The sequence below is a fragment of the Phocoena sinus genome, chromosome 1 (assembly GCF_008692025.1).
Source record: "Phocoena sinus isolate mPhoSin1 chromosome 1, mPhoSin1.pri, whole genome shotgun sequence".
In the NCBI taxonomy this organism is placed as follows: Eukaryota; Metazoa; Chordata; class Mammalia; order Artiodactyla; family Phocoenidae; genus Phocoena; species Phocoena sinus.
The window spans coordinates 61155046-61169306 of record NC_045763.1 but is presented as its reverse complement, the minus strand read 5'-3'; the positions used below and the strand labels follow the sequence as shown (position 1 = coordinate 61169306).

Here is a 14261-nt window from a genome sequence, read left to right as displayed (position 1 = left end):
TAAAAATGGTTTAGTTATTACACAATTTTGTACATCAAAGGCATCTACAAATTACCCAGATCTTTGAATTCATCTTTATTTTAAGTCACCTAATTTAAAGCCCAAGAGCAAGATAACAGCACGTGAAGAAAAAAAAAAAAAGTCTGAACTTCACCTTAATTTTCTTTTGTAGTTCAAATGAACATACTATTTTAAACAACATGTCCAACAGAAATCTTATGCCTCCTGACTTACGGGCTATTTTGAGAGCCAGTGACAAAACGATACAAGATATTTACAATTCTCAGAATGTTCTTAAAACGCAAACTACCACTTTAATATTTATGATTACAATACAATACTACAGCCTTCTACAATGCTCTGACCACGTGATAACAGTATACGAACCAGAATCACAACAGCACTCAAAAAACACAAATATATTTCCATTCTTTAAGAATTCAACAGAACTAATACCTGGGTAAGTGGGTTAGGAGTAGGCAGGAGTCCACCACCAGGCAGAAGACCTGCCACTGCGTTAGCTGGTGCCAACAGAGACAAAGCCTTAGTCTCATCAGGAATAACTCCTGCAGAGAAACATCCATGCATTAGAACACACTCTTTTGCAAGACAGAAAACACACAAAAACACCCAGAAAATGTCTCCCTGATACACCACCTGAGTTTGTTGAAAGTATTTATGTTCGCTAAAATATAAAGCTTGATTTCTATGATTATTTATCATTAATTTTATGTCAGAATGAAACTTCAATGTGTGAAAATCTGTATCCTTTTTCTCTACAAATGGTTAAGTTTCTAGAGTAAAAAAAAAATAGCACAATACACACTACTTTTTTGTTAACACTGCCAAGATTTCATCACCTGTACTCGATTTTTAAGTCATGAACCAAACGTAAGCAAGCACAGTCGGTTCTCCAGGGGTGTGCTCTCAACTTTCAAAAGCTGTTTTATGAACAACGACTCGTGTCGGCTGCTTCACTATAAAGCACACAGAAAAATCAAGATACACAAGACAAAAAAAGTTTGATTTAGGGGTTAATAATATGGTACAGTTACTATGATTTTCTTTTACACCTACCATACAAATTTTGTAAAAATTAAGAGAAGAAAAGTATGTAAAGGAAATATTCTGTTGGAATCAAGCGTAGGGCTTTTGCTGACTCATGAAAATGAATGTTTCTGAAGGTCTCTGAATACACACAGGATGTGTGTGTGGGAGTGAGTGAGAGAGAAAGAGAGAGAATAAGTAAAACAACATGGCACATTCCTTACCTGTACAGTAAAATGCCTTATGTTCCAACATGTGCCATGCTAACCATACCAAAAATGCTGCTACATAGTGTCAGTTGAAAAGCTAGCTTAGCCAAACTCCTAAAGCCAAAAACAACATGTATGTCTGTTTTTAAAGCCTAATCTGTGTATTCAGATAAAATCTAAGGGCCCTAAGACAAATATTTATGTAGACAATTTAAATTCTATCCAACAGCAAAAGCCCTATACAGATGGATTAATCTGTTAATGTGCCCAAGCCCCCAAAATGAGAGTTCAATAATACAATTAAACTACATATTTGCAAATACCAGTAGTATTTCTGTAATACATATTAAGAAACTGCATCTCATCATAAAACATACAATATGTACAGGGCACTTAAGAGAAACTGGATAAGCTGCAGAAGAAAACTGTTGGGTGGTATTTTCAGCAGGGCCTGGTATATAGTTCAGGCTGAACCAGGGAAAAGAACTGTAAAACACAACAACAAAAAAGAAAAACCACTGTTAAATAAAGGTAATGGTTCCTTCCACCTAAACTGAGAAGTGCCGATAATATAAACAAATGTATACTACACAGCACTGTTATCTTGCTTGTGTCAGAGCTGTCATCAATTTAGATACCAAGAGTTATGGAGGGGGGAGGGGGGGAGAAGATCATTTAGATATAGGGCATTAATGCATCATTATTAACAAACCTACAAAGATTATGGGATAATTTTGCATGCAAAATTATGTCTCAAGAGGATAATATTAAGTATCAACATCTTACTAAAATTAGTGCATTTGCAACATTTCTGGCAAACTAAAATCCTCTTGAATTTATTGTGAGACACCTGATAGAAGATCTGCATCCATTAAAAAAAAAGTCATGCATCTGATCCTCTGATTAAAAAAAGACTATTTAAAAATAAAACTACAATTTAAAAATAGCAATGAGGCCCCTCACCAGTTAATTTTCATGCGTCAAGAGTATTTTTTTTTACTGCTGCTTTGATAGAACCATGAAATACTGCATGAATGTGTAGAAACGAAAGAAAAAGAAACAGACAAAAGAAACAAACATTAACCAAGGAACCTAAATAATCCCCAAATCCATTACTATTAAGAGTTCCTTCCAAATCCAGCTATCTCAGTTTTACCAGTTAAGACTATTCCTTACCGTAGACTTTGTGTCTATTGTTCTAAAACACTGACCAAGAACCAACACCAAAGCTTAAGAGCTAAAACCAGGGTGAATGGTGACAAAGGGATTGAGTACATAAGATATTTAGTGGATATAACATTAATACAGCATACCATACCAAAAATTACAGTAATACACTAATAGATTCTGGAACTAAATATTTCTGTAATTCTATATATGTACTCTCTAAATATTTCACTTTCAAAACAGATCCAGAAAAATTATTATGGTCTAAAAATATTTATGAAAGCCAGTTATATGATATACTGTATTATGTTCAGGGCTTGGGAACTATAATACTTAGCCAATAAGAATTCTTTAAATTAAAAGGCTAACTAATGTTTTGTAAATTACTCACATGATTTGACCCTTGTTCCAAAAGCTATGTTCTACATTTTACTTATCCTAAATTTGAATTCTGTAAATTTTCTCTTGGTGATAAGTCTTATCCTACAACAGGCACACTGATATAAAAGAAAATGCTTAATCAAAACATACTAACTCATAAGTTTATCAGCATATATATATTTTAAAACCTTAGAATTGGGCTCATACACTTTAATATCACGGACATAGATTTACTGTTATTATATAGCATGCCTTAACCCAACTATGAATGCAATTTAATTTCTTTAGAAAACCACAGAGGCAATTTTTCTAAGTCTTAAGGACTAGACATTTCACAACTTTGACAAGGAATGGTGTAAATGTTCACATCGGTATTCAAAGATCTAAGATAGCATCTAAAGTTAACAATATCAAGATTCTGCTTCCACCGACCAGTTCACTAAGGAAAGGGGAAAGCATTTATATCCCGGTCAGCATATATATTAATAAAATCCAGTAGTTGTAACATATTTCAGTGACTTCTTTGATTCAAATTTATAGTTACCAAAAAGCAAATAAAGTAGCAGTACATTGGGAACAAACTAATATATGTCTTAGAAAATTTTACAAAATGGAATTAATAGAGTGCTGTCTTGTCACAGTGGCTTTTTTAGATCCAAAAACCCTGCTCATTATTTTTCTGCCAAATTACTTTAACAGCCTAAAATGTAAAAAGAGAGAAAAATGTAGTTAACAAATGGTTACACCAGGAAAACACCTGGGGGACTTGAGTGCTTGCTGGCCTTTAGTTAATGTCTAGAATCCCCTGTAGCTGCAGAGGACCCACTGTTTTTCAGTCATCTGGAAGAGTTTTGCATTTGCCTTCTCCACTACAAAAATCACACACACAAATAACAGAGAGAAGAATTTATTATTTAGAGATATTCTAGAAAATATAGCAAGAATGAACAAGAAAATCTGGCATAAAAACAAAACACCCAGTGCCCATCTGGCACCTAAGCTATAGGAAATCTTGAACTTTCATAAAAACCAAAATCATTGCGACCCTTGGTATACTGAAATTCAATGTGGGATATATTTTTTAAAGTTATCAGTGAGAAGAATCACTAAGAGGAATCACTAAGGAATAAAACCAACCTGGTCACATTTATTCAAAACAGAAACAACATCATGCATTTATTTGAAGGTTTCTGTGTAAATGCGCATGGCGTGAACTGTTCACCTTCAGGACATTTTTATAAAACAACATTAAATTAACTAAGTAGATATTAGGGATATGGTTTTAATGAACTTAAAAATACTTTAAAATAATGCAAAAGGTTAAATATCTTATAAAAACAGAACTGATTTTGAATTTTTAAGTTAAAAAGAAAGCCTTCAAGTAAAAATATGGACCACAGTATAACAAGGGTTTCAAAATGTTAATAGCTTAGATTTTTAACATGCTACTAATGCTCACTCTAAAACTACACTGAGGTAGATGGTCATCATAGGATGCCCACATAGGTAGTTAAACAAAGCACAAACCTTCTGCATATGGTACGACTATCAAAGCTCTGTCAACGAATACAGTGTTTGTCAGATGCTGTGCCACAACTGCTGAGTCCGGATCATGGAACTTAACAAAGCAGACTCGGGATGAGACTGGCAAAGGCGAATCACTAAAAAATAAACAGATAACATAAAAGAAGAGAAAAATATCAGCTAAAGCAGAAATGAATGATTCACAAATGACACTTGCATTCCAAAAGTAAAAGAGGCAGATAAAAATACATAACTGCACACATATTAGTTAACCAGTTCAAAAATACGTGACATTTCCAATAAAGTACTACCCACAGAACTGACCGTAGCAAACTGCACCTAGACAAAAACAATCACTGTTTAAATTTACAATGCATCAAGTTACAAACAGCTTGAAACTATAAAGTCTCAGAGTTTGAACAGGTCACAAAAATGTCAACATTTATTTCATAATAACAATACCAGCCATTTAAAAATACAGGTAACAAGTAATTAGTTTTGGCTTAGAAAACTTTTCATTACGGCTAACTTTTCAGAGTTAAAAACAAAACCATTCCATTTTAGGGACATATGAATATTGTGGTAACGTACACCTATTTGACAATGAGTTTTCTTGATCTGCTACTAAATGCCCTGTCCTCCTAAACTTACAGCATATTAAAATTCCCAGGCATTATAAATAGTTAAGGCTCTCCCACTAGAGCACTTTCGCAGAGAAAAAGAAAATTAAGCACACATGGGAATAATACTACACCCCGCCCCACAATTAGGCAAAATTTCAGTAAGCAAAGAGTCACTCCCCTCAGCAACTGCGTTCTTATATAAAACAAAAACAAGTTGCTACAGTGCAAGCAATGGTAGGTCTAAGATAAGATTAGAAAAAGAGCAGAGTTTTTGCTGTTTTTTAAAAATATAAGATGGTTAAATTTCAGTCACTAAACTCTCTGTGAAAGGGAAAGATTAAATAAACAAAGGCAGGGGTAGCCTTAACACCAAACCAAAAGCTATTTGAAAATCAATACCGTAAGGCAGTAGTAATCACGTCATCCCTGGTTTATATTAGAATCATGGCGGGAGTTGGGGGGGGGTTGCGGAACTACAATTACATCAAGATCTCTGATGAATGAGGAACTGAGTGCTGCCTTCTTTAATTCTCCCTGACAAATTTTAATATGCACCCAGGGTAAAGATAGGTTCAAAGCAAAGCTGTCAATGTATGTATCACAGATACCAAAATGGACTTAAGCCATCTTGTTACAGAAGTTTACTGCAAAATGTTTTTGAAAGGATACAATGTTTTTTCAGTGTAAAGCATCACTGGTCTAAATTAACAATGTTGCACCCAGTACACTGAAAAGAATGCTGTTTCATTAGTTTTAGTACTAAAGCTATATAGCTCTTCGTATTTCTTTCCTGACATCCACATTCTTACCACTAAAAAGCTCTTTAAACGCTATCATTTTATGTTCTTAACATCTAACACAATGCCTTGGCAGGTAGTGAGCACTTAAATTTCTTAAAAAGTGACCTCTACCATTTCTTTGATACCATCTATTGTCATTTAACTAAAAGAAAAAGATAATGACTATCAAATATTAGGTTTTTAAAGAATATAAACATAACACTTCTTTTAAAAAAATTAGGGGGCTTCCCTGGTGGCGCAGTGGTTAAAAATCCACCTGCCAATGCAGGGGACACGGGTTTAAGCCCTGATCCAGAGAAGATCCCACATGCCACGGAGCAACTAAGCCTGTGTGCCACAACTGCTGAGCCTGTGCTCTAGAGCCCGCGAGCCATAACTACTGAAGCTTGGGCGCCTAGAGGCCGTGTTCGCAACAAGAGAAGCCACCGCAATGAGAAGCCTGTGCACTGCAACAAAGAGTAGCCCCTGCTCGCCGCAACTAGAGAAGGCCCGTGCGCAGCAAGACCCAACACAGCCAAAAAATAAATAAAATTTTTTTAAAAAATTAGTAAAGTATGCCTACATTCTCCCAATGTATTTCCATTTACTTGGCGATCTTAAATAATTCACATTTTTTCTACCCACTCATGTCTGTGCAACATTAGTTGGCTATATCAAACCTGTAAGTGGTGGTGAAGTAAAGATAAAATACAAACAATTTAAATATCACGGAAAAGAGAGTCACAGTAAGACAACTCAGAAGGACAAATAATTTCTCTCCACTTTAAATGGTCTCGTTTAAAACCATTGCTATTTGGTCCCACAAGTATACTGTCATACTTTCTCAGTTAAAATTAATAAAAGAGATGTTAAGATAAAGAATTGATACTGAAAATTAATTTTCATACCCTAGAATTTTGTGCAAGTACCACTGCTACAAATAAGACTGTCTTTACTCCTTATCTTTAAGAATTAATATAGAAGAGGCAGTGCAGTTGAAAAGAACTGAGGAGCAAGATTGGTGGTGATATTGTCTCTACTTTCTTAAGAGTGACCTCTAAGGGTTTTTTCAGAATCTTCTGGGATGCACACATAAAATTCAGATTACTCTTTTCCATCTCAAGCCCACTGAATCTGAGAATACCTTTTTTTTTACAGGAAGGCTCTGATTCTTAACAAGATCCGCAGCTTATACTCGTGCCTGCTAATGTAGAACTGCTGGTTTGGGTCAGATGTTCTTTCAACCCCCAACTTAATACTGAGCTAAACATTTCTGAGAATTTTGAGCTTATAAACAATGCATTTCCTAAACACTGCAAAACAGCAAGTGTGTGGCAAAGCTAACAATTCTGTTGACCTCATATGCCCTTTCCATCATGTGCTCTTATTCAGTTCTAAAGAAATACAGTAAATTGCTGCATTTATTTAAAAAAATTTAAAAGGTAAACTATGTTCTTTCCCTTACCTAACTATACTAAGTTACTTATATGATCATTAAAGTATCTCTTTTTGGTCGCTGAAAAGTTAGTAATGAATTTATCTGCAGTGTTATAAGTAGCCTTCAGTTACTGCATAACTGGCATATGCATCTCAAGGATCATTACCTGATAAGGACTCCTGTTACATTCTCCACTCTGAAATCCCACTAAATTCAAACATTTGAAGAATACCTACCAGGCGTAAAAGAATGATTCCACTCACAAGTTGTTTGGCTAAATCAAGGAAATCCTGATCAAGTGGCAAAAAAGAATCAGAACATTGGGGTTTGAATAATAGTTCTGACACTAGTAGAGGGGCCTGCGTATACAGAACCTCTGTGAATTTCAGTTCACTCATTTGTAAAATGGTAAAATACCTTCTTCTGAATATGTAAGGCTGAGCAAGATAAAATAGGAAAGCATTTAGCATACAAAAGACAAACCATGTTGAATTTTCAATATGCATTTTAAGAAAAACCAGAATCAAAATAACCTTTTCTTTTAAAAAGGAAGAATGAGGGAACACTGACATGCTTTCAGATAGCTGTAGGTAGGGCTATCATACTGAAGAGAGGGATAGAATACTATTTCCTGTGAAGATTGTATTATCACTGGGTGAAATTACAAGCCAGCAATTTCTGGCTTAAAGGAACCAAGATATAGATGGTTCAATAATGAAACAAAGGGAGACACTTTCTTGAGGAGGTTGTCAGTGAAATGTCTGGCATAATCCCAGATCCCAGGAATTTTCCCCCCAAACAGGCATGTAGAACTGAAATTAGTTTCAGCAGGTATGGGTTGGGGCTCAGCCATGTAAGTTCTTTAAAAATGCCCCTAGAGGGCTTCCCTGGTGGTGCAGTGGTTGAGAGTCTGCCTGCCGATGCAGGGAACGCAGGTTCATGCCCCGGTCCGGGAAGATCCCACATGCCGCGGAGCGGCTGGGCCCGTGAGCCATGGCCGCTGAGCCTGCGCATCCGGAGTCTGTGCTCCGCAGCGGGAGAGGCCACAGCACTGAGAGGCCCGCGTACCGCAAAAAATTAAAAAAATTTTAAAAATTAAAAAAATAAATGCCCCTAGAGTGATGTTGATGACCCCAAGGGATCTCATTCTAGAAGAGGGAGGAAGTCAAACTTCTAAGTTGGTAAATGGTGCTACACAGAAAAAGCAGTTAAATGAATAGAGAAGGCAGGGAGCAGGGGTGTTGTATTTTTATATAGTGTGATTAGGTGACATTTGAGCAACAAAAGAAAGCAAGTCCGTCACGGGCATATCTAGGATAAGAGTTCCAGGTGGATAAGAATACCTTTTGGGAGAAATACACACATACTCATTAAGAGAAAAAAAAAAAAAAAAATCAAACACCAAATGTGTTTACAATCAATAGAATTTTAAGTGATCCGAGTCATTCAATCTTATTCTACGAATAAGAGTAAATTTTTGGAGTATTTTTGGAATGATGAACCCCTTTTAGACTGCTAGGGATTCCATAGCACATTATCCCCAGCAAACTGTTGAAAACTGTAGCGAGCTTTAAAGAAATTGTCAATAAAGTATTTCCAAATTGTGCAGGTCAGATTAGCTACTGAGGCTTTATTAGTTAAAAAAACACAAAAACAACAAAGTTAAAATGAACAAAAGTAAGCATCTACATTGACACTATTCAAACTGGAAAGGCCACTAGCAACGTAACATTCACTATATTGTTACCTTATGCATTTTCAGAAGAGAAAATGATCTGTATGTGGGAGCATATATGAAGGAGTCAAAGAGAAAAAGTGTGTCAATATTTATCTATTCCTCCCAATATAGGGGAAAGAATCCTCTTAATGCATAGCACCCCAGATCATGTTACCTGGTGCACAAAACTCTCCTGGTTATGATGGAACCACTCCTTTGACTACAAATCAAAAGCCAGACTCTGTTCCATCATGACTCCCTCTAAGATATGGACCATGTGTTAGGTAAAAGATCCAGTAAACTTCCCACACTTCTTTGTCATCTTTTTATAAAAGTATCATAAAAAGAACACCTTCGAAATAAAAGCATTTTACAGTCAGCACCTATAAAGAAGTTCTTAATGACCTGCTGGACCAGAAATAATTTTTTCATAAATAAATCCAGTATCTCACATACTTTGAGAAACAACATTACAATCAAGTCATCGATAATAATCAGATGTGTCACTTTTATTTTCTGCCATTTTACTGTTTATTAATTTCACTAACAATTTAACAAAGGGTATGCTGTGAGAAAATAACAGTAAAACACCTATAAGTTTCTATTATGAAAGCTATTTGTCCTTCATTGTCAAAGCAAATTTCTGTTCAAAATAACTGTAACAAAATCATGTTTGTTCCCAGACTTCTACACTTCATGTAAATTACTCTGAAATCTCCCTCCACATGTATATATTCCCTCAAAATTAAAGACAACACAACACTTGCAAACAATAATAATCATCTGAAAATACTTCAAGTAGAAAGTGATGAAATACAATAATACTTAAATACCGCAGTATGATCAACTTCCATTAATTATTTGAGAAGTGTACAGAGGTTAACGATTTATTACATCCACAACCGTGGCTTCCTTGAGGATTCCAATTTCCTGTTTAGAACTTAAGTGACATCATAAAACTCTTACGGTACCGTGGGTACTGAGTACCCACTGACAGTAAAATCTGAATTTTCACTTTTCCCAAAGAGCACTGGACTGTTTTATTATTTCAAATTTTTGCTCTAGTATTTATCACATTTTGTCATAGCTTAATTTTTTTCTTTACAATTACTGCACTCATTCAATACTTTTGTGATACAAATAAGAAATGACAGTAGGATAAAAACAAAAACCACATACCCCAAATTAAAAAGTTTAACATTCTACAGAATTCCTTCTGAAGAACAATTCTGAAATATAAATATGTACATTATTTAAACAAAGGAAAACCCAAGGTTTCAGCTATAATTCATTCTCTCATTTTAAAAACTACTCAGGCTCACTGAATTAACTGTCTGTCCAAACGAGTATTAACTCTGAATTATGTTCACTGGGTCAGAATCACTGAACAATATTTAGCATTAAGCGAACAACAGCCTATAAAGTTCGATATGAAATTAACAGAGATGAATATTTTTGTTACTTTCCAAAGAATTCAAACATTTGTTTTTTATAAAGAGATTAACCTATATACAAAATACATCAAGTGGGCAGTTTGTCTTGATTTAAGTGCCCAAAGAACGACCACGCTGGCACAATTTAAGGAAAAAGAAAAAAAAAAAAAACAAGATTAGAAGCGTCTCCTAATCCCCAAAAACCTGGCCCTGCCTCTCTGCATTATTAATAGGCCTAATGCACAGATTGCTTGCATAAGTAAACGCAATAGCCAACCTCAACTAAAGCAGACTAGCCCAGGGAAGCATGAACAAGGGCCTGCAGGAAATGCTGTGCGTTAGGCCCAGGATGAGGAGGAGTTAGCAAAAACCGTGATGGTGGACGATACTCACTCAGGCGGGAAGAGGCGCAGTTCGTCGATCTTCCCTAGGAAACCGAAGAGGGTCCGCATCTGCTCAGAGCTAGCGCTCGGGGAGACATTAGTCACCTGGATTACCTCGGTGCCGCCGCCTCCGCCGCCGCCGCCGCCCCCCGGCCCGCCGCTGGGGCCCGGGCCAGCAGTGCTGGGGACGATGGTAGTGTTGCTCATGGCGCTGCTCGCGTACTCGCTCCTGCTTTAACACATCAAACACACAACAAACAGTGAGAGGGAGGGGGAAGAGGAACCGGTTCGCCGGAGAGGGGACAGGACGGTGTCCGAAGCTGCAGCCGCTGCTGCCGTCGCCGCCGTTTCTCCGCCCCGCCGGTCGCCGCGGGGAACGAAGAGGCCGCGCGAGCTCGACACCACGAGAAAACAAACGGCCGCCCCCACCTCGTTCCAACCACCTTACTCTCGGCCCGAGCTCCCCACAATGCCTTGCGGCGCAAGGGCGCGTCACCATCGGCTCCGCCCCGTGCCGGCCCCGCAAGCCTCACTCACAGCCGGAGAAACTCGAGGGACCGCGGTCTCGTGAAAGGAGTCATCTCCATCCCTCTCTGCTCCCTTTTTTTTTTTAAAGACAAGAAAAGTGGAAGGCGTTAACTTTTTTTTTTTTAAAGCAAGCCTCCACTCCCCGGCAAAAAACTGCATGCACACTTTAGCAACTATTCTTATTAAAAATGCCCACGATATTTATTTCTTTGTACAGAGTATCTTCTACAGATCTGTCCAGTTACTAATGAAATTTACACCCTAGCTATCAAGATTTTCCTCCCTACCACTATAAAATTTTCTAAATCTTTACACACATCTTTGTAACACTGAATTTGTGACAAATTTGCTTTCCCACTAAAATCTTAAAATATATTTTAATGTTACACTCACTAGTGCTTTATAAGCTAATTTCACAAATTCACTCTTTTACACTTGATCTTAGTCAAAAGGCCTAGAAGCGATACAAATTCATTTTAAAGAACATTTTACAGTACCTAAATATGTACAAGTATGTGATCTAAAATTTCTACAGAAAAACCTGCTTTACATGCATATTCTTGCTTAAAATAATTTTGAAGCTTTTGATCATAAAAATATCCTTGCCTAATTTTTCAACCTCACGTGAATTATTCTCGCACTTTCATCCAGTGTTATCCAATGACTTGCAGTTCCCAAACCTGACAAAATCTTTTATTTCAGTGCCTTTACACAAATTATTAATGACCTCCCTCATTCTATCTAACTGCTATCCCCCATAGGGCCTTCCTTGCCTCACTGACACAACTGCAAGCAGAGTTAGGGTTTCCTTCTCGCCACTCAACAACAGAGGTACATATATTTGTTATACTGACACGTCCCCCACAAAGCTCTGAGTTTTCTGGGTCAGTTTAGGACCTAGCACAATGTCTGTCACATAGTCAATGCCCAATAAATGTGTTGAACACATGCACAAATATGTCTTAATGACTGTCATTTATTCTAAGACAATTGTTAAAAAATTTACTTGATCCTAAATATTTCTGGAGGCCAAAATCTGAGGACTTATACAATATTTTCTTTAGTAAATACTTCTATGGAATAATGCAACTGAGAGTGTAATTTGTTAGAGATTAGAAACTAAAGTTACTGAGAGCCAATTGGCTAGGTTTTCTTACTAGTTACGTCATTTCTGCTAGTTCTCATACAAAGGGATGGGTAGGTTGAATATACGCCTAGCAAAATTACAAATTACAATTAACTGCATGTCATTCATAAATGTGTACCTGTGAATATAAAAGATGCCAGATAATTAATTTTCTTATTTTGAATCAGACATATGTAACTGTCAAATACAGATTCTTAACAGTTTGATAAAGTTAATTAGTATATCAGTACCCACAAAATGAAGGCCGCCACAGTAGCCCAGCCCACGTAACAAATCTAAACCTAAGTCAGCCAGCACTTACAGGAAACACCTGTCAAGGAAACCTAACAGCAAATCGCAATCTTCCAACTCAGTTTTAGCTAGATTACCGTGCCCTAGAAAATAGGACCTGCTAGCCTTATGAAGAAATTCTCCACCTCTTGGCCAATGCTGCTTCTAATTCTTTATAAAACTCCGTCTTGCCCAAAATCCCTTGTGAAGAGTGCTCCATGCTTGCCAGGCACTGTACTCTCCCAATCCATGGATTGTTTTCCTTTGAATAAATGGCATCAAACACCTTACTAAATTGTTTCAGTTTTGTCACTTGATACATTTAACTCTTATTAGAAGTGGCTATGATGTTCTATGACAAAAGGGCAAATAATACAGGGGCAGGGTTCATGCCTGTCTTTTTTTTTTTAATGTTAACATCTTTTTATTCTCTGTGGTAGATACACAGAAATCTTTTCTATTATTCCACACTTTTCTGTATGTTTGACATATTACATAATTAAAATTACAAATTCAAGCCAAAGAAAAACATAGTTCTGTGATAAGATAAATCTTTTAAGTCCTCAGAAACCAGGTTATACATAAAAACTTACTGAACACACAAATAGATGGTGCTTCCATATGGAGAAACAGTGGCAAAAAAAAAACCGTTCTAATAAGGAGGATTTCTGAATATTTTACTTTCAAATCATCTAGCAGCTAAAAAAAAAAATACTGGACTTACAGCCAGAAGACTGGCTTAAAATAAAATACTACCTTGTTATTAATTAAGTGTGATTTGAGGAAATTTCACTTCACTTCTAAGAACCTACTTCAGTCAGAAGCTGAGTGAGGAGCTGAATCATAATTTTGAAGATCCTTTTAGGTCTAATAAATAGATTAAATAACTAGGTAACTACCTTGTGTTATTATTGTCTGTTTCCCATAGAAATGAAATAGCTAAAGGCAAATAACTAATATATGAAAGCAAATAAATATATCCAATCTATACTAGTATTAAATCACTTTAGGTTTATTTAGGCTCCCAATTGAACAAGACTATAAAAAGTACAGAACCTGGACACAAGTACCATGCCTGTCTTATTTACTTTAACCCCAGTATCATGAAAATGTTAAAAAAAAAAAAAGCCTCACAAATTCCTTCAAATATTATTATGCCCCTGCTATGTTTCAGGATTTTCCTAGCCCCCAGAAATACATCAGAGAAAAAAGATAGGCAATGTTCCTGATCTCATGAAATGCCAGGTTCGGTATGGCAAACTCTCAATACAAAAACAAAGACGTAAGGGAGTAATGTGCTGTGATGAAAATAAACCAGGATAGGAGATGGGGGAGAAGGTGTTATCTGAGCTGAAACTTTATTAAAAGGAGGAAGCGAAGCAATCCAAGCAGAGGAAATAGCCAATTAGAAAGGTACTCAGGGTGAGAACAAGTTTGAAGCTTTCAAGGAAAGTAGGAAGACCATTTTCTTTGTTGATTAAAAGCTTTACAGTTTATATTTCAGAGAGAGACTTATAAGAAAATCCTGTATCATTTGGAAAGTGAAATGAAAGAAGCATGCACAGGGAAGAGCCACCTGCTCATTTTTGGGAGTGGGTTTGGGAAGGCTTCCAGT

General features: G+C 36.5%; 1 protein-coding gene across 19 annotated transcripts in view; it reads right to left on the bottom strand.

Annotated features, from left to right (window-relative positions):
• Window positions 1-14261, bottom strand: part of SRSF11 (serine and arginine rich splicing factor 11) — a 55426-nt gene that overhangs the window by 31350 nt on the left and 9815 nt on the right. For 4 of the 19 annotated variants that reach the window (XM_032624651.1, XM_032624668.1, XM_032624717.1 and 1 more), the window contains 3 exons: window positions 10712-10930; window positions 4332-4465; window positions 457-566 (listed from right to left, as the gene is read on the bottom strand). In XM_032624651.1, coding sequence (XP_032480542.1) covers window positions 457-566; window positions 4332-4465; window positions 10712-10908 — 441 coding nt within the window. In that variant the 5' untranslated portion in view covers window positions 10909-10930. Of the gene's footprint in view, window positions 1-456; window positions 7990-10711; window positions 11161-14261 lie in introns of those variants that run through there. The other 15 variants (XM_032624725.1, XM_032624772.1, XM_032624683.1 and 12 more) reach the window with 13 other exon arrangements.